The sequence below is a fragment of the Saimiri boliviensis genome, chromosome X (assembly GCF_048565385.1).
Source record: "Saimiri boliviensis isolate mSaiBol1 chromosome X, mSaiBol1.pri, whole genome shotgun sequence".
Classification (NCBI taxonomy): domain Eukaryota; kingdom Metazoa; phylum Chordata; class Mammalia; order Primates; family Cebidae; genus Saimiri; species Saimiri boliviensis.
In genome coordinates this window covers 46,089,506-46,110,569 of record NC_133470.1, presented here as the reverse complement: position 1 = coordinate 46,110,569, position 21,064 = coordinate 46,089,506, and the positions used below count along the sequence as shown (strand labels likewise).

At 41.2% G+C, this 21,064-nt stretch overlaps 1 protein-coding gene across 1 annotated transcript in view; it reads left to right on the top strand.

Moving 5' to 3' along the window:
- Positions 1 to 8,693, top strand: part of DGKK (diacylglycerol kinase kappa) — a 97,436-nt gene extending 88,743 nt beyond the window's left edge. Inside the window, exons 24-29 of the mRNA XM_039475601.2 lie at positions 568 to 728; positions 1,322 to 1,463; positions 2,434 to 2,520; positions 5,672 to 5,782; positions 6,911 to 7,034; positions 8,516 to 8,693. Coding sequence (XP_039331535.1) covers positions 568 to 728; positions 1,322 to 1,463; positions 2,434 to 2,520; positions 5,672 to 5,782; positions 6,911 to 7,034; positions 8,516 to 8,595 — 705 coding nt within the window. The 3' untranslated portion in view covers positions 8,596 to 8,693. The remainder of the gene's footprint in view (positions 1 to 567; positions 729 to 1,321; positions 1,464 to 2,433; positions 2,521 to 5,671; positions 5,783 to 6,910; positions 7,035 to 8,515) is intronic.
- Positions 8,694 to 21,064: the final 12,371 nt, after the last annotated feature.

Genomic DNA, 21,064 nt, shown 5'->3' with positions numbered 1-21,064 from the left:
CTAGGCACTTTACATTTCTCTCATGTAGATATTCCCCACAATCCTATGAGGTGGATACACTTATTCCCACTTTACAGATGAGGAAAATGAGGACCAGAGAGATTAAATAATTTGCTAATGGTCGGGTAACTAGTAAATGACAGAAACAGGATTCAAAATTAAATTAGATATGTCTGAATCTAAACTGTGTCACCACATATTGCCTACATTTGGTAAAGAAGGGAGCATGAAAGGTGCTCCACTGTCTTGTCAATCATGATGCCTTCATATAGGAGCTTCTAGAAAGCAGACATGTGGTTGACCCAAGCCTGGTATCCCAAAACCCAGCATACTGACAACAACAAAAGCTAAAAGGGCAGAGTCCAGAAGATATATTGAATAAAATGATGGATACTTGTATAGGTATATAGATGGGTATGAGAGAGGGAATGGTCAGGGGCCCTCCGTCCTATTTACACACTTTACCCACATACCCATTGCCTGCAAATGTCAGACTCCCAGACAGATCTGTCATGTGCCCTAGTAGCTACAGCAATCATTAAGATATGCCACTGTATTCATCTCCAGGACTTTGAGAACTCAATGAAAACATGGGAGTGCAAGCATACTGAAATTCAAGCTGCCCCTCAACCCCAGCTGCACTCCCAGGACTCTCAAGAGTGCCTCTCTGATGAGGAGTATGCCCAGATGCAGCACTTAGCTCGGCTTGCAGAAAACCTCATCAGCAGGTAAGTGGACTGGCCTAGATACAGAGCTGAGAATCACAAGAAGGCATAGGGAGAAGAAGCCATTTTGTATCTATTGGCCACCAGGAAGCCTGGCCTCAGAGAGGAATTTAGCTTAGAGCTCTAAAGATTGAGTAGGACTCTCACAATCCAGGCAGGAAACATTCTTTGTGCTAAACAATAAGCCAGCTTAGACATCTCTCATTAGACCCAGGGATGAATTTGGATCTCTTGATACTGCTCCAAGCCCAACCAGAACTAAGACTGTTTACCCTTGCCCCTAAATATCAGAAGGGCCTTAGAGTTCCTGGAGTCAGCTGCCCGCCTCTATTCTAGCCTCCTACCCTCCCCAAGGTCCCAGTACCTAAATTCAGGTGAGACAAGGATGAGTAAAGGTAAATACCTGGAGAAGAGTAGAAACATTTGTTAGCATAGGTAGCTCCCTAGAGAAGAGCAGAACAAAAAGGAAGGAGTCATGAATCCAAGTCAGGTACCCAGGGCTTTAATTTCTACTGTTACCCAAACCCTCACCAGTGCCTCAGGTCAGAAGTCCTTCAGAAATCCCAACTCATCTATCTGTCCTTGCTTTATTACAGACTTAATGACCTGAGCAAGGTCCACCAGCATGTATCTGTCCTCATGGATTCTGTGAATGCCAGTGCTAACGTCCTGAATAATACATTTTATGGCCAAGACAGTGGCAGTGAGTTGGGCGCAGCTTCCTGTATTCCCATTGAAGTAAGTGGAAAAGGAGTGAATTAAGGAAAGCAACAAAACCAGATAGGAAAGAGGATGAAAGGGAGGGAAGTGGAACAAGAGGCTAGGTGGAGAAATTGGGCAAATATGGCAGGAAACTGATGGATAGAGTGGATGGGAAGGCAGTCATTCCTTGACTTGTTGCAGGTCCAAGTTGGTTGCTGAGGGAAAACCACAGCAAATTTCATCAATCTGAGAGCTAGCCCTCTTCCCTAATAGCCATCCACCACACCAGCCTCAAGGGAGAAATGGACAATGAATGAAGAGAAACTTGGCCGTGGCCCTTCCTTATCCCAAGTAGATCTCTGTATAACCGGATAAGGTGACACATGTCACTGAAACCAGAACTTCCGGATGCCTTGGTTTTCCTCTTGAGGGAAAAGTCCAGATCAAGCTGGACACTTAATGTTAAATGTGCCATCCCATGGCTTTGTCCATTGCCAGAATTGTTCCGTGATGCTTTTAAAAAGTAACTTTAGTGCTAGGCGAAAGATATAATCGTGTCAGAGCCTGATTACAGTTGGAGGAGGCCTGCAGCTCAAGGTCTTAGTTGCAGGAAGAGAGATGGTCGGCCCTAATTCCACCTGCCCTGAAATGATGGTTTTTGGCCTAGAGACAACAAGTGGCCTTACATTTATTCTCTTGTTTGCATATTTTCTATTTTCCTATACCCACTGCAATAAATCAATGATGCCAAAGCCAAGTCGTGCTCTGCCACTTCACATAGTAGTACACAACTCCTGTACCAGCAGTTGTCAGCTTGCACTGGTTCAGATTGGTTGGTGCTCATGCTGAACTAATTGTGCTATATTTTGAATATTGCTTTTTCACCTATAGCCACATCCTACTAGCCTCCTTCTCCCTTCTCATGGAGAAGCCAGCTGCATGCTTACTAACCAACAACTCCCCTGTCTTTGTCTTTTTCTCTCCTTTTCCTTTCTTCTCCTCTCAGACTCTAAGCAGAAATGATGCCGTAGATATTACATTTAGTCTTAAAGGACTCTATGATGACACCACAGCTTTCCTGGATGAAAAGCTGGTGAGTGCAGGGGATTGAAGCATGGGAGGGCAATGTATTCCATCTGAACGTGATCATGGTCTTGTGCTTGGTCCAAGGGCACTGGAGACTTGTGGGAGCATTTTGGCCAGGTGCTTGCCTGGAAGTCCCGACTGTGTCACCTAGAATTGTTGTTGATTGTATGATTTCATGGGTTTTGCTAATCCATAGAGATTACCATATTCTTGGGAGAAAGTCTCAACCTGTCCTTTGGTAAATGTCTTGTAGGTTCAGACCAGGCCAATAAAAAGTAGAGTGTTATCGTACTTGATTCAGCTGCAGTAGAAAAAGATGAGCTCTTTGAGCTGATTTGTACCTCCCAAGTTTCTACATGCCTCTTTCATGTAGAAACCTGTGAAAAGGTGGTGTGGATAAATAGAAATATTGAGAGATTCTTGGGTTCAAGTCTCAAATCTACCACTTACCAGTTATTAATATATTAGTTTCCTAAGGCTACCATAACAAAGTACCAAAAACTAGGTGTCTTCAAACGATCAAAATGTATTGTCTCATAATTCTGTAAGCTAGAAATCCAAAATCAAGGTATCAGCAGGGCCATCCTGTAAAACCTGTAGAGGGGTCTTTCTTTGCCTCTTTCTAGCATTCAGTGGTTTTCTGGCAAGCTTTGGTGTTTCTTGGATTGTAGATGCATCACTTCAATCTTCTATCTTCACATGATGTTTTCTCTGTGTTGCTCTGTCTTCACAAGGCCATCTTCTTATAAGGACACCAGTCACACTGGATTAGGGCCTACCCTATCCAATATGACCTCAACAACTAACTACATCTTACAATGACCCTATTTCCAAATAAGGTCACATTTTGATGTACTGGGGATTAGGTCTTCAATGTATCATTCCTGGGGGGACACAATTCAACCCATAACACTAGCTACATGACTTCACCTCTCTGGATCTTAGTTTCCTTATCTACAAGATAGGAATTATAATCCCTACCTCTCCAGGTTGTTGTATACTAACTGTCAGCACCTAACACATACTAGCAGCTTGATAGATGGTACATTTTATTGGTGCTAGGGAGAACAGACTGAGGCTCCATTTTTAGGCTACAAGGCTAGTTGCATGTTTCTCAGAAAGCAAAACCAGTATGCATACTTAGTGAGTGTGTTCTGATTAGGTGACCAATTATGACCATCCCATTTTTAGGGTTGGCTGGTAAGGCCCTGAGGTGGGTTGCTGTTCTTGCCTCTCATCTAATTAAGGTTTATTTGAAGAGGGGCTTCTGACTTGATATTGCAAGAAGTACATCTATTTCCTCTTTTCATTTGCTCATCTAATTGGCACACTGCACAGGAGGCAGAATGGCTAAGGCAATCAGGTCAGGCTGTCCCAACATCTGAGCCCCAAGCTAGTCTTTCAGCTTTAGACAACATCAACAGAAGTACCTTCTATATATAGGCAGAGCTCAATGGCCTTGACTATTTAGGCAGCAGGAAATAGGTGAGTTTGGTCTCTTTTTGCCACTCAGACTTTCCTGAGGCTCACGACCTGAAAACTGGTTCGTGTGAACCAACAACCCGACTTGAGCACACACCACACTTGAGAAGTCTGCCACCCCATAGGGCCTGGTGAAGACTTCAACACACATATACATCCACACATCCAAATGTGGCCAAAAAGCAGGCAGCAGCTAAAAATGACCATATATCTCCAGAAAGGCTGTCATAGAGGTGAGATGAAGATAAAGCTTCTTTCATTTGGGTGTTATTCCTCCCCTTGAAGAAGGAGGGCAGCAAAGAGCTCAGAGTTAGCAAGGGGAAGTAAATTGATGTCAAAGTGAATCCCACCCAGTAATTCCCAATTCCCTTACTTGGCACACACATTTCCCATGCATCTAGGGCAGTCTGTATTCGCGTAAGTTACTAGTTGAAAAGCAAAAGACATTGTTTGTCAGCACTGACTTGTTGCCCCCACAATATCCCATTGTGACTGACCATAACCTCCTACCCTGTAGTACTCCTCTCATTCACATGTCACCCATTTGTGACAGCTGACAAGGCTCGACCTATGGCTGGAGCAGCAAGTAGCCTGTGTACAGCAAGAAGCCACATAAATGCTAGATGGAAAGTAAAGTGCATACCAGGCAGGAGAGGTGAGGCCAGGTTAGGTGGGCTGTAATCATGTCAGGGTTGAAGATATCTGTGCCCATCCATTCTCCCAGCTCACTACTTACTGGAATATGAACTATCTTACCTGTGTTGATGTTCTAGAACTTGGTTCTTCTCAGTTGAAGATGGTCCCAAAAGAATCCATTTTAAATCTTCCATGGACTGTACAGAGTTCATCCTCTGGGTTTTGGGTGTTACTAGGAAGCTTTGCTTCCTGAACCTGGGGGACAAGCTATCAAGAACTCATTTCTTAATTAGTAAGAGTGATAGCTGGGGGCAAAAGCACAGACTGGGGAGACAGACTCTCTTTTCCAAGAGGAGAAAGTTGAGCCAGTCTCTCTCTATCTCTCTCCTTGCTTCACAAAACAACCTTTAAATTACAGTAAGCATGTAATAGATTCCCTCAGCATCTGACCTCCCTACATGTCCTTGCTAAGACAGTGTTGTATAGAGGGTAGGCTATAGAGTTAAAGAGACCTGGGTTCTGTTTAGCTGTGTGATCTTGAGCAGTAAACTTCTTGAAGTCTGTTTTCTTACTCATGGAATGAGAACAACAGTACCTTGTAAGGTATATATTGTAAGGTTACTGGGAAGATGGAACGAAATCATGTATGTACAGTGCTTGGCATACAGTATGTGCTCAAAACTTCATAGCTCTTACTTAGGGGAACACTGGGATGTCTTCAGGAACTTGAGATCAAGAGTAGGACCCCTGTCCTGGACCCCAAGCTATAGGAGTGAAGCTCAGTGTTAATTGATACTAATCAAAAGGCCTCTCTGCTTGCAAAACTATTAAGCATGCCCAGCCCCAGGAAGAAACCCACAATTTGATTATTTTCTGGATATTACTATTGAGAAAGAAAAGAGCTGGCTATGGGCCAAAGGGATACAAGTTGGCACCTTGTGGTCTCTTGGCCACTAGCAGGGACTGCGAATGAGGGAGAGTGTAAGAGTCTACAAAAGTGCTAGTCATTGGACACTCACTCTTTTTCCTGTCTATGCCAGCTGAGAAGTTCTGAGGATGAGGCCACATTACAAAGCACCCTGGATGCCATGAATAAAGAGTTCAAAAAGCTATCCGAGATAGACTGGATGAATTCGATCTTTGTTTCAGAGGTGGGTAACTTGGGAATTGGGAAATAAAGGGAAAGAGGGATTCTTCCTTAGTGCCTTCCCTTCCAGTGTGGGCCAGGACACAGTGACTGATTGTAGTACAGGGGGTCCAGTGCTGGCTTTCAGCTGAAGCTTACTGGAACTTCCTCCCCACCCACCTTCCCCCAATCTCTTCATCATAAATAGATAGGGTAAGGCAAAAAACATGTAGAAAAATTAGGCAATTATAGAAAAATAACCAGAAAGAAGACTCATTCTGTAGTAAGAGATGATCAACAAAGAATAAACAAGATAGGTTTTCATGTGTTGTTTTCATGTCTGCAAACTCCCCCTCCCTGCTCAGCACCTGCTGCCAGGACTGCACTTCATCTGGGCCCAGGCCATACTGGTGGTTAAATCTTCCAAATATTACCTCTCCCTGCTGCTTCCCGTCCCTCCTGCTCTGGGTTTTCTGGCAACAAAGTTAATCTCAAAATTATGTTTTCCTGAGACCAGTAGTAAAACAAGCACACTTTAGCAGGCCTGAGCTGGAATTACAGAGCCTGCAGGATCTGCACAGCAGAGAGCCGACATTCATAGTAGTTATGTTTAGAGAACCCTCTTTGCATTCCAGACAGGGAAGCAGCTGGCCTGGCAGGCAGGGGGCTTCCCTATAAGAAGGTATTTGGCCAAGAGGCAAGTAAGGGCGCACCAAACTGTATGTCTGAAGGAAGAGGTGTTTTTCCCTAATTCATGCAGAGATGCCATATGAGCTAACAGTGGCCCTAGCAAACTCATCCTTCTAATCCCTAGCCACATGAACTCAGGTGAAATACTTAACTTCTATAAGCTTCTGCTTCTTCATCTCTGATACAGGAATGTTAATAACCACTTTGCAAAGTTGCTTTGAGAGTTGTATGAGAGCATTTATTAATGCTCGTGAGTCACCTGGCACCAAGTAATCTCTTGGTAAAGATCAATTGCTTTCCTAGGGCATGCAACCAGTGATGGGGGATGTTTCTTACACCTGGATAGACAGCATATCTCCCTGTTTTCTGCAGTCATCCTTGTTTACCACTTTTCCAGGACTCTAGAAATTATCTCTGAATATTAGGCAACTAACATTTTGACCTTCCCCTTGTTGTTTCACAGGAAAAATCTTCGGACACTGACAGTAGAAGCCTCAGGCTGAAAATTAAGTTCCCCAAATTGAGAAGGAAAAAGCTAGAAGAGGAACGCAAGCCTGAATCAGGCCAAAGTGTCCAGGGTTTTATTGGTAAGTCTTTCCCTCAGGCAGAGGGGTAATGGAGACTACCCCCAGCAGCCTGGCTACCTCCCAGAAACCTAAAGCCCCAATGTTTGTGGGAATGGTGATGATGAAGGGGAGGCCACCTGGGAGCTAGCAGTAAGTGATACACCTTGTTCAAGATGACACCAAGCCATCTCTTGGACAAGGTGTAAGAAAGTGATATGGACACTTGTAAAAGAAGAACCTGCATGGTCTCCATGACATATACAGAAAACAAAAATGCAAACAGGCCGTGATTTTTCTGCGTGATTCACTCCTAAGGGTCAGGAATAGGTTCTGTGACCTAGCTAAACACTTTTGTTCCTGTTATAGTAAGTGGTAGAAAAGAAACATATCTGTATGTTTCATTGTCTGAATTTTGGTTCCATTCCTTTTTCTTCAGAATTGGCCCTAAACACTATTGATATATCAGTGGGATTCAAAAGAAGTTTCTCTTAGAGTTTTCGGTTATGCCAATTCTGATATCCATGGTGGTCTCTCCTAAATTTTGGTCCTACACAACCTGGAAGCTTGGGAGATGTAGTAATAGTGGACGTGGAAAAAAAGGAACAGGCCAGGCACAGTGGCTCAGGCCTGTAATCCCAGCACTTTGGAAGGCCAAGGCAGGCAGACCTTTTGAGCCCACGAGTTCAAGACCAGCCTGGGCAACATGGTGGAACCCCGTCTCTACAAAATATAAAAAATTAGTAGTGCATGGGGTGTGCACTTGTAGTCCTAGCTACTTGGGAGGCTGAGATGGGAGGATTGCTTGAGCCTGGGAGGCTGAGGCTGCAGTGAGCTGTCTTCGTGCCACTGCTCTTCAGCCTGAGCAACAGAGTGAGACCTCATCTCAAAAGAAAGAGGAATGAAGGAAGGAGGGAGGGAGGGAAGGGGGAAAGGAGGGAGAAAGAAGAAAAGGAAGGAAAGAAGGGAGGAGGGAGGGGGAAAGAAGAGAAGGAAGGAAAGAAGGGAGGCAGGGAGGAGGGAAGGAAAGGAGAAAAGGAGAGAAAGAAAAAAGAAAGGAAGGAGAAGGAGAGAGAAATGAAAGAAAGGAGGAAAGAAAGAAAAAAGAAAGGGACAGAGGGTAGCAGTTTGCTTTCAAGAAACTAAAAATTTGCATGAAATCTGAGAGAGAATCTCTTGGATCAAGCTATATTTTCTCAGGTATGGTCCAACTGGTTTCATTCTCTAAGAGTCTGTCAAATGGGAGAACATGGTGTTTGCAAGCATTTCTAAAGACTGATGGAGTCAATAACAGTTCCATAGATTATCAGGTTCTGAAAATTCATCCCATTTGTCTTTAGCTCACATGGTGTCAGCTGGTTTTCTCTGATAATTCAGAGATGGTTAGTACAATAAGAACAAACCAGTCTCTCCTAACAGACTCTTTACTCTCTTTCGGGTCCACATACTTGGGCATCTGGCAATGTGCTAACCTCATTGTTTCTATACCATTTTTTCCTCTGAAGGTCGTTTGTGGCACCGCAGGCATCGTGAAGATGAAGCAAAGGGTGATGATCCTCCAACACCATCAAGATCTCAGCTGTAGCCCTTGAAAGCTGGAAGAACTCACAGCATTTAGAATTCTACTAAAAAACTCTCAAAACCTCAATACAGGCTAGACTAAATCATTTCAGAACAAACATAAGCACCACCAAGAAAGACCCTCCAATTCTTTATACTAATGCATTTTCCTGGACTTAATCTGGTCTCCTTAGAGGTTTACATTTCCTCATTGGTTCTTGTTCCAAGTTGTCTTGTTCAGTTCTCCTCTTTGTGCATCTTGAGCAACTACAGTATTTGTTGGGATAAGCTCTTCATGAATGGCCCGGGATCGGATCTGTAAAGGATTCAAGGGAGTTCACCTCTTCAGGGAGTTTTGGAATGGTTTTCTCTGACCAGCAGAGAAACTATCAATGCTACGGAATTAATGAAAAACAGACTCCCAGGGAGATGAAGAGAAGGGGGCAGGCAGGACCGCCAGGCTTGGTTGTGTGTCTCCTCGAATCCTTGCCAACTGCAACTTGCAACTTCAGATCTCTTCTAGTTGGCTCATTAAAATGAGAACTGGATCCTGGGGGCTTGACCACTTTCCTTTTAAGATGACCATGTGAAATATCTTTTTGTAGATGTGGTAACCACACGCTCGCTCTCTCTGCAAACCTTTTGCATTTTTCCATGTGTGCATGTATGTCTGCATATGTCCAGGTGGTGCTCTGGTGGCTGGGTGGGCTTGTTGGTTGGAACTCACCCCTCATGGCAACCACACAGGCTCCTCTCCTGCTTCCTTGATCCTAGCCTGCATGCCTCCGTGGAGGGTTTGTCTGCATTCTTGCTGGATTTTTTAACTAAATGTTTTGCTGCTGTGCTGCAGTATAGATTACATATAGAGACATAAAGATGTGTGTATTCACACACACACACACACACACACACACACACATATACACACTTTTAAGAACTGAAAATACAACTCAACCTCTAAGTGACCCTAATTTATTGTGCTAATCCAGGAATTCCTTCCCACTCCCCTTTACCCTACATGACACATACATCTCTACCAACTGCCCTAGTTCTTGGTGGAGCTTCTAAGTCTTTTGGTGCATTTTCAGTGTCTTAGAGGTGGCTGGGATCTATGGCCCAGCTGATTCTGACGCTCTCTTAAAATTCTGAGCCAGGCCATGGAAAGGGGGACAAAAACACCAATGCTCTAGTGAAGGGGGTTAAGCTGGCATGGCTGCCTATTTTTCCTCTATTTGTCCTAGACTCTTCATCAGCAACTGTGTCCTTCCCCAATGAAAAGACTATATGGAGCAACCAGGCCTTGAGCTCTGTGACTTAGATGCCTGAACTAGGGACTGCCTGACAATTAAGTCACAGCCTAGGCCCTTCCCCACAAGCTCCATATTGGCCTGATCTTCTGGACAGGCTGTTGGGTCAGTTCCCAAGTCACCTTCAATCTACCATCTTGTCCTTTTCCCTTGAGTACAGAGGAGCATTCGAGTGATCAGAAAAAACATGGGCCTGGAGAAATGAAGGCTATAAGCCTCTGCTTTCCTGTCATGGTTCTTGCAAATTTCTCATGAAAACAAACTGGTCCTAAATCGCTCCAAATCCTAATTCACATTTTTCAAAAATGCCTTCTCCCAGTCAGGCAAATCTGATTAAACCCCAATGCCCAGAGAGGTTTCTCTGGTCAGCCTTGCATCTTCACCCCACCCTCGAGTCATACCTTTAGTTAAGTGTCCTTTCCCACTTATCAAGAGAAAACTGGCCTCTCCCTACTTCTCAGACAAACTTAGTGTGCTTAATTACCTGATTCAGTCCAATGGCTGGTTCATTGAGGTGCACAATCTAGATTCCAAGCACTGGTTCTCAACTCCGGAACTCCACCAGCCTAAAGCACCTAAACCAGCCACCTGTGCTCCACCTCTGCAGAGGTGAGGAGAAAAATATTAACAAGGGGATAGTCCCCAAATGTCTGATTGCTGTGCGAAACAAATTAAGTCCTAGCTCTACAACTAGAGAAGAAAGTCATTGGAAAAAGATGACAGAAAACATGTAAAGCTTACTTAAGCATAAGAATATGTTAACTCGTTGTACATATTTGAGTAGTGAGTGTGCTATCGCTGTGTCTTTGATTTTCTCTGTATCACTCTTTCTTCCCAGGAACAGGTAGTAGAACAAATTAGGAAGCTCACCATTGCAGCCCGACTTGGCTCCTCCATGGTTGTGTGTGTTAACATCTGCACACACACACTCAAGGAGTTGGGAACCAAGTTGCATTTGCTTCTGAAGAGCTTTTTCTGAAGGGGAAAATTTCCAAATGAGCAAATTTAGGACAACAGAAGGAAGTCCTGGGAGAGGGTATCTTTATTTCGGCAGTCACTAAGCAGGGCTGTGTCTTGTAATTATTTTTATCACTGATGATAGTAAACTAATAGGACTCCATCTCTTGTGCTTACTTTGCTGCAATAGTTAGGTCTTTGTGCACAGTGATGCTGCTGTTGTTCTGTTGTGCCATGTGATTCCCTTTCACCCACCCTGTCCTCCCACTCTGAGTCAGAATGATACTGAATGAAACCGCTGGTATCTGGGGCTACAGTCAGCTCGTGCAGTACAGTTGATAGATGACAAGGCCCAGGAGCAGGTGTGGCTTGCTCAATCCCTCAGTTACCTCCTAAATTGCCAAGTTACCAGTAGTTTCCCTAAAAGAAAGACAGCTTGCCAAGCACCTTGTGTATGCTGACTTGGAAACAAAGCAAGAAGTGATCCCTCTCTCAAGGGAGTTGTCTTAGCCTCTGGATGTGTGAGCTCCTTTAAGAACTTTGTTAACTATTTGCAGTAATACAATTGATTGGGTGGTGGGACCAAACACCAAATATCCATCTCAATTATGTTCAGACATCATTAAGATCCAAAGCTCTAGGGTTTGGTTTTATCTTTGGTATTACTTTCTGAGGAATTGATTGGGTAGGCAATTCCTGGCCAGAAGAATAGTGGGGAAGAAAAAGCCCATAGATCTGAACTACCACCAACTGCCTCTGGTGTCAATACTATAGGAGGTCAACAGTTATGGGTCCCCTCCAGAAAGGCCCTATGCTGCATCCATAAGGGCAGGGGATAAGAAAAAGATTTTTTTACCTTAAAACTGAGCCAGAAGAAACAGTCAGGGTCAACATCATCTTCCCTCAGGACACAGATGGAAGAATTTTTGTTTCACAAGAGGTGGAAACTAATACCAAAGCAACCAAACCCATTAGCACCATTCCATCCTATATGAGACCTTGATTGGCTACATGGTTTATAGAATTGTATTTGTCTATTTGTCAGCTAATCTGTAATCCATTGTTATTTTCTGCTCTGTGCTTTTTATTTCCTTAGAGGCCCCTGCAAATAAGCAGCAGGGCCAGGGGCTGGTTGGGGGAGGAAGCTGGGTTAGTCACAGGGTAACTGGAAAAAGCAGAAAGAAAAGGTCCACAAAGTGTGCTTATTCCTCTCCCCCCACCAAATAGAACACCAGTCCTCAAAGTTAATAAAGTAGTGCTTCTTGAAATATTTTAATAAATGAATAAACATAATCAATTCCAGTGCCTCATCATTTACCTCAAGCATGGGGGAAGTTGAATGGTGGTGGAAATGGTGGGCAGGTGGGCTTGGGTGGTCATCCAAGCTCTAAACAAGCCACATGCAGGTCAGGATGGCAGGTAAGGGAAGGCAGCAGCAGCACAAGCCAAGAATCTCCATCAGGTATGATCATCATACTAAAAGGGCTGCCACAAAGAATTCTAAAACCTAGCTGCAACTCTGGATGATCCTGTGGGGAAATATCTGCCACTGTAATTGTTCCAGGAGCTAATTCTCCACAGGATACAAATCTTAATGGAATACATTAGTTACTGGGGAGGTAAAGTGGGATAAAGTATAGCCCAGACTGTTAAATAAATGCATAAAGCACCTCGAAAATCTCTTGACAATACCATCTATTCCCCGCCCAACACATACATCACACACTCGTCTCCTCTCCGGAGGAGTTTGAGGTGGGAAGGCATATTCTGTTCAAATGCAAAATCAGTTCAGCTCAGCACTAAATATGGTTTAATTTCTGTCACACTAATAATGACCCCAGGGGAGCCAGTTCTTAGTCACATTTAACAGGTAGGAAACTGAGGCTGTATTAGGCCAGGGGTCCACAACACACTACACCAGGGTGAAAACTTGAGTCTTCTAAATCCCTGATTTTCCAAACCAAAAACTGTCTTATTTAGAGACAAAACATTTGTGACCTTCGGGACCACATTTCAGTCTACACCCATAAAAACTACATTCTTGGGCTTTATGAGGGGAAACAGCCCTGCTGTTGAGGCATTACCACCAGGGTGTGCCCTGTAATCCATATTAAGAAGTCTGTACAGCACCCTGTAGGCTAGGCTAGTGAAGCACCATCAGAATTGAATTTTAAGTCTATTTTTCGAATAATCATGCAATTGCCCTTTTCTTTTGGTGTAGAGTTCCATGAATTTTAATATGTGTAGACATTCATGTAACCACCACCATCAGGATACAGAACAGTTTCCACTGCCCTATAAATGTCCTTCATATCATTTCTTTATAATCACACCTTAACTCTACTTCTAACCACTGATCTATTTTTACACCACTATGATTTTGTGCTTTCAAGAATGTCATAGAATATGTGTAATCTTTTGAGGCAGGCTTCTTGAATTCAGCAAAATGCCCTTCATGTTCTTTCAAGTTGTCGTGTGAATCAACAGTTTGTTCCTTTTAATTGCTGAATGGAATTCAATTACATGGATCCACCAGTTTATCCATTCATCCACTGGAGGTCCTTTGGGTGGTTTCCAGTTTCTTTGATCCATGGATTATTTAAAGGTATGTTATTTCCAAGTGTTTGGAGATTTTATTATTATTTATCTGTTATTGATTTCTTGTTTAATTCCATTGTGGCCAAAGAACACACTCTGCATGATTTCTATTATTTTTAATTGGTTAAAACTTGTTTTATGACCTCGGGTATGGCCTACCTTGGAGAATGTCTCATGTGCACTTGAGAAGAATGTGTATTCTGCTGTTTGGTGAAGTGTTCTATAAACATCAGTTGTATTCAGTTGGCTAATGGTATTGTTCATTTCTTCAATATCCTTTCTGATTTTCTGTCTGCTAGCTTCCATCAATTACTGAAACTGTAATTATGAATTTGTTCATTTCTTGTTTCAATTCTATCATTTTTTGCTTCTAGTATTTTGAAACCGTTATTAGGACACATTTAGGATTGCCGCCTTCTTGGTGAATTGACACTATCAATATATAACGTCCTTCTTTATTCCTGACACTTTGCTCTGAAGTCAACTTTGTCTGATGTTAACATAGTCACTCAAGCCTTCTTTTGGTTATTTTTCAAATGGCATTTGTTTTTCAGCCTTTTACTTTTAACCCACCTATAACAGCATATCTGATGTGAGTTTTTGTAGGCATCATGTGGTCATGCTTTTTTAATCCATCCTGATAATATGTTTTTTCATTGGTCTGTTTAGACCATTTAATGTAATTACTGATGAGACTGAATTGGCGTTTGCCATTTTTAACTTTTCTGTTTGGTCCCTGGTTTTTTGTTCCACTTCTCTGTTTCCCTTTTGCTGCTTTTTTCCCAGATTATTTGAACTTTTGGTATTCCATTTTAATTTATTTATTGCGGCTTTGACATCTCTCTGTATAATTTTTTTTTTTTTAGTAGTTGCTCCAGGGATAACAAAATATATACTTTTCACGGTCTACTTAGAATCAATATTTTACCACTTCAATTGCAGTGTAAAATCCTTACCAGCATATTGAGTCCTTTGTTCTCTCCACTTTTATGCTATCACTGTCTTATTACATTTGCATACATCAAAAATCCCATCGAAATGCAATTTTTGCTTTCAATCAACAAATATGTTTTGCAAAACTTAGGAGTAGTTTATTATATTTAGCCAGATACTTACCAGATCTGTTGCTCTTCCTTCATTCCCAATATTCCAATTTCCTTTCTGATATTTTTAATTTGTATAAATTTACAGGGTGCAAGTTTGTTACAAACATAGTGTAGTGGTCAAGTTGGGGCTTTTAGCTTATCTATCAATCAAATAACTTACACTGTGCCCAAGTATTTTTTCATCATTCCCCCCCTCACCACCCTTCTGAGTCTCCACTATCATTCTACTTTCTATGTCCATTATTTCATTTCTATATGAAGAAATTCCTTTAGCAATTATTTTACAGCAGATCTACTTGCTGTGATGTTTCTTAGTTTTCCTTCATCTGAAATGGTATTTTAAGTTTTACCTTCATTCCTAAAAGGTATTTTTTGCTAGATATTGAATTCTGGATTGATCATTTTTTCAACACTTGAAATATTTTGTGTTTATTCTTTCTGGTCTACAGAGTTTCTGATGATAAATCTATAGTCATTCAAATTGTTCTCTATGCAGTACGTAATGCATCATTTCTGTTTTTCTTTTTTTTTAAATTTATTTATTTTACTTTAGGTACATACTATATCTGGCATTTCTCCCCATGTTTTTCTTAGTCTTTTTCAGCAGCTTGACTATGATTTATCCATTTGCAGGTTTTATTTATCCTGCTTGAGGTTTACTTGTTTTCTTAAACCTACAGGTTGGTGGTGTCTTTAACCAAACTTGAGAACTTTTCAGCCATTATTTATTCAAAGATTTTCTTCTGCACTATTCTCTTTCTCCTCTCCTTCCAGGACTCTAATAGCATGACTGACAGACCTTTTGTTATTGTCCTACAAGTCCCTGAGTCACTGTTCATTTTTCGTCAATCTTTTTTGTCATTCACATTGCATAATTTCTATTTATCTACCTTCAACTTTACTCTTTCCTTTGTCCTCTCTCTTCTATCGAGTCCACCCAGTGAGTACTTAAATTTCAGTTACTGTATTTTTCAATCCTAAAATGTCCATTTGGCTAGCTCCTATTTATTTGATGAGACTCGACAGCTTAACATTTGTATTTTAACATTGGTTCCAAAAGTGTTTGCCAACTGTCCATTTGAGTTTTTTATAGTAGCAGACTTAAAGTATTTGTTGGATAATTCCAACACCTCTATCTTTTTGTCATTGCTGTTGTCTTTTGCCATCCAAGTTGAGATGTCTGTGGTTCTTCGTATGCCTAGTAATTCTGGAGTACACCCTGGACAGACATTATAAGATTGTAGATCTTGTTTAAATTTTATGCAAAATGTATGTTTGCTTTTCCAGTCAATCTGATTAGGTTCAGGCCACAAGCTTCCACCTGCCTTCCATGAGCTGAGGGTCCAACCTCAGTTTTCAAAGGCTTTGCAGTGCTATCTGGATCTGTTTGCTCTGTGTCATGAAATGGTCAGTCTAGAACCTAGATGGCTGTCTGTCAGCTCAGTTCTCAAATTCTTTAATATGATAATTAGGATCTGGATCAACACATGTACAGGCTGAGGATACACACCAAAAAGTACAGTAAAAAAACTTTGTGGGGTCACTTTTCTAAGCTCCTACTGCTCCACATTCTCCCCAGTACTCCGCAGTACTACCCAATTCCTAATACTTCCCTTTCAGTCCACTAGTCAGAAATTGTTCATGTCTCCAATTATGCCACATCTGGAGATAAGCAGTGGGAGAACAGAAAGAGAAAAAAATCAACAGAACATAGCTCTGCTCTCTTGGGGCCACATCTTTACCTCAAATAGAGATTATGGGTCCATTCCCTGAGAGTATTGGTTCTCGAAGGCTCCCATTGCTATCACTGTTGCTGACGCTACATGGTTGCCTGGGGGTTGGAGTATAAAAGAAAAGAGAAATAAGAAGATGGGGCTTTCTATCTCCCCAACCCCAAACTTTAGAAATTCATTTTTTCACTTCTCAAGCCATAGAAAGCTTCTTCTGGAGCTTTCCATCTGTACCATAGTGCTCACTTCAAGGTTTCAAACTGGATTAAGTTGCCAGAGAAAAAAAATTGGGAAACTTGCCATGAATTTGTTGCTTCTCCAAATTCTGGTGTTCTCCAATCTGCTTGCTATTTTCTTTTCAGAATTCTCAAATAGCTATGCCATGTGTTCTTTCCAGGCTTTATGATTGCATTCAGTGGGAAACAAAGGATAACAGATGCTTAAATATCTTACCCAGAATTGTAATCCTAAAACTGAATCTTAAATCTTTCTGGTGCTTGTATGGAAGGTGAATTTGAAAGGAACAAGATTGAAGATAGGGAGATCAGGCAGGAAATTACCATAGTAATCTAGGCAGTAGAACGAGATCTCAAACCTGGGTAGTGGTAGAAGAGAATATGATGAGAATGCCAATCCAAGAAATATTTGGGAGGTAAAATCAGCAAGACTTAATGATGTCACCCTCTTATAAGGTCATAATTGAAACATGGAAGTCTAAGACATGAATGGTCAGCCTTTAAGTTAGGAATGGAAGGTAAAAAATCAGAACGATTGAAAAAGAGATTATTAAGAAGGGAAAAGAGAACCCAGAGGAACTCCTGAGTGTCTGGTTTGGGTGACTAAGCTGATGGTGATCAAGATACAGAACATAAAAGATAGAATGATGTTAGCAGAAAAATAAATTCGTTTTGGAAATGTTCACTTTGAGGTAACTGTGTGACATTCAGGTACACATGGTCAACAAAAGATAAATATAAGCCTGAACCTAGGACCACCAGTTTGAGCTGAAGACCAAGCCTCAAAAGTTAATGGCTTGGTGGTACTTGAAGCTATGGGAGCAGCTGAGATCACTTGGTGAGATAAATCAGAGAGCCAAAGCTGGAAACCAACAGAACATCAACTTTTGAGGGGCAGATGGTACAATAACAGCCTACAAAGAGGATAGAAAAGGAAGGTCAGAAAGATGAGAGAACTAGAAAAATCCAATGGCTCAGAAACCAAGAGACTAGAGAGTGCCAAAAGGAATGAAAAGACACCAGTGTCAAAGGTAACAAAAGGGTTCCAGTAAGATAAAGCTCAAACTGTTGACTAGGTTTACCAATCAGCAAATCATCAATATTTCAGCAAAAGGCCCATCAATGAAGTGCTAGGGGACAAAAGCTAGATTATAATGGGTTAAGGACTGAATGGAACATGAGTTAAGTAGAAACAGTGAGTCGGTGTACTTTTAAAAGAAGTTTAGTACAAAGAAGAGATGGACTAGACAGCAGGTGGGAGGTGGATGCAGATAAAGAGTTTTATTTTGGTCAGGCATGGTGGCTCAGGCCTGTAATCCCAGCACTTTGGGAGGTCGAGGTAGGCGGATCACCTGAGGTCAGGAGTTTGAGACCAGCCTGGCCAACATGGTGAAACCCCAACTCTACTAAAAATGCAAAAAAATTAGCCAGGTGTGGTGACAAGTGCCTGTAAACCTGGCTACTCGGGAAGCTGAGGCAAGAGAATCTCTTGAACCTGGGAGGCAGAGGTTGCAGTAAGCTGAGATTGCACCACTGCACTTCAGTCTGGGCAACAGAGCGGGACTCCATCTCAAAAAAAAAAAAAAGTTTTATTTTGTTTTGCTTTTTATTTTGTAAGAATGTGGCAAGAGTGGTTTTGAGCATATTTCTAAGCCAGAAGAAGAGACTACAAAAGAGGAAAGGATGAAAGTACAGGAAAGGTGGAAGGGAAAAGCAGGGGGAGGGCTAAGAGGGAGAAAAACTGTTGGGAGAAAAGTCTCGAGGTAGATGAGTTGCCTTGAACAGTAGGTGGGTCAGTCCAACCTTTAAAACAGTAAATAAAGATACTTGAGATAGGCGAAGAGGTAAATATATTTGTAGGGAATGAAGTAGGAAAGTGATCCAAGACTGATGGCTCAATAAAAAAATACTTAGGAAAAGAACTATTTATATTCTGAAAACTACAAAATACTGTTGAAAAGAACTAAACATGACCCAAATAAAAGGAAAGATATCCCTGTTCATAGACTGGAAGATTTAAGATGGTTAACATGAAAATACTCCCCAAATTTACCTATGAGTTAAATGTAAGCCCTATCAAAATCCCAGTTGACTTCTTTTCAAAAACTGTTATGTTGATGCTAAAATTCATATGGAACTGCAAGAGACCCAGAATAGCCAAAATAAACTTGAAAAGGAGAAAAGAATTTGGAGGACTCATTTTTTTTTTTTTTTAATTTCAAAACTTACTACAAAGCTAAACCAATATAATTTTTATTTGTCATCAATTTTAATCCTTAAAAAAACTGCAGTACTGGCATAAGGCTAAATATCACACAGGTAAATGGAATATAACTGGGAATCCAGAAACAAGCTCTCACATTTAATTTTCAACAAGGGTATAAAAATAATTATGTGGGGGAAACATAGTTTTTTTCAACAAATAGTGCTGAAACAACAAAATATCCATATGCAAAAGAATGAAGTTGGAACCCTACATACCATATATAAAAATTAAAGTTGAAACCTAAACTTAAGAGTTAAACCTATACAATTCTTAGAAGAAAGCAGGGATAAATCTTCAAGACCTTGGATCAGGTGATGGTTTCTTAGCTATGATACCAAAAGTAAAAAGATTTAAAAATGGATAAATTGGACTTAATGAAAATTTGATGCTTTAAATAATACTATGAAGAAAGTGAAATTTTCAAGACAACTGCTATAATCAAATATTGCCAAATCACATATATGACCCACAATATATTTTAAAAACTTATCACCTAATAATAAAGAGACAACCCAATTTAAAATGTGTAGACAGGAGCTCAAGACCAGCCTGGGCAACATAGCAAGACCTCCTCTCTACTAAAAATAAAAATTAAAAAATGTAGTTGGTGTGGTCACAAGTACCTATAGTCCCGACTACTCAGGAGAATGAGGTAGAAAGATCCCTTGAGCCAAAGAGATTGAGGCTGCAGTAAGTCATGATTGTGCCACTGCACTCCAGCCTGGGCAACAGAGCAAGACTGTTTCCAAAAAAAAAAAAAAAAAAAAGATGGGCAAAAGATTTGAATAGATATTTCTCTAAAAAGGATACACGAATGGCCAGTATGCACATGAGAATATGCTCAACATAATTAGCCATCAAGGATATGTAAATCAAAATCACAATAAGATATCACTTACAACCACTAGGATAGCTATAGTAAAAAGATAATAACAAGTGTTGAGAGGGTATAGGGAAACTGGAACCCTCACATACTGTTTATGGGAGTGTAAAATGGTGCAGCCACTTTGGGAAAGTCTGGAAGTTTCTCAAGTTAAACAAAGAGTTACCACATGATCCAGCAATTCTACTCCCAAGTATATACCTGAGAAATGAAAACTGAGGCCCCCACACTTACACATGAATCTTCATAGCAGAATTATTCCCAATAGCCAAAAAGTGGAAAAACCCAAATTTCTACCAACTGATGACTGGATAAACTCAATGTATATTTATTCATACAATGGTATATTATTCAGCAATAAAAGGAAGTACTGATACATGCTATTACATGGATGAACCTTGGAAACATTATGCTATGTGAAAGAAACCAGACGCAAAGGCCACATATCATATGATTCAAGTTATACGAAATGTCCAGAATGGGCAAACTGATAGAGACAGAAAGTAAATTCGTGGTTGCCTAGGGCTCATAAGGTGTGGGGAAAGGAGACTGATTGCTAATAGGTTTGAAGGGTGATGAAAATGTTCCAAAATTAGATTGAGGTGATGGTTATAAAACTCTTTTTTTTGTTTGTTTTTTGAGACAGAATCTGGCTCTGTCACCCAGGCTGGAGTGCAGTGGCATGATCTTGGCTCACTGCAGCCTCTACCTCCTGGGTTCAAGTGATTCTCCTGTCCTAGCCTCCTGAGTAGCTGGGATTACAGGCATGCACCATCATGCCTGGCTAATTTTTGTATTTTTAGTAAAGATGAGGTTTCACCATGTTGGCCAGGCTGGTCTCAAACTCCTGATCTCAAGTGATCTGCCTGCCTCAGCTTCCCAATGTGCTGGGGTTACAGGCATGAGCCAGCATGCCCAGCCGCAAAACTCTGAATATACTAAAAGCTTGAATTACATATTTTTAAATGTTTTAAATATTTTTAAATTTTTTATAGAAACAGGGTCTCACAATGTTGCCCAGGCTGGTCTTGAACTCCTGGGCCCAAGCAATCCTCCTGCCTCAGTCTCCCAAAGTGTTGGGATCATAGGCATGAGCCACCATGCCCAGCCTGAATTATACACTTTAAGTGGGTGAATTGTATGGTATGTGAAACCCCTGAAGACTCATCCAAAAAGCTCCTAGATCTGATACTTGTATTCAGTAAAGTTTCTGGATACAAAATCAATGTACACAAATCAACAGCACTGCTATAAACCAACAATGACCACACTGAGAATCAAATCAATAACTCAATCCCTTATACAACAGCTGCAAAAAAATAAAAATAAAATAACTTAGGAATATGCTTAACCAAGGAGGTGAAAGATCTCTACAAGGAAAACTACAAAACACTGCTGAAAGAAATCATGA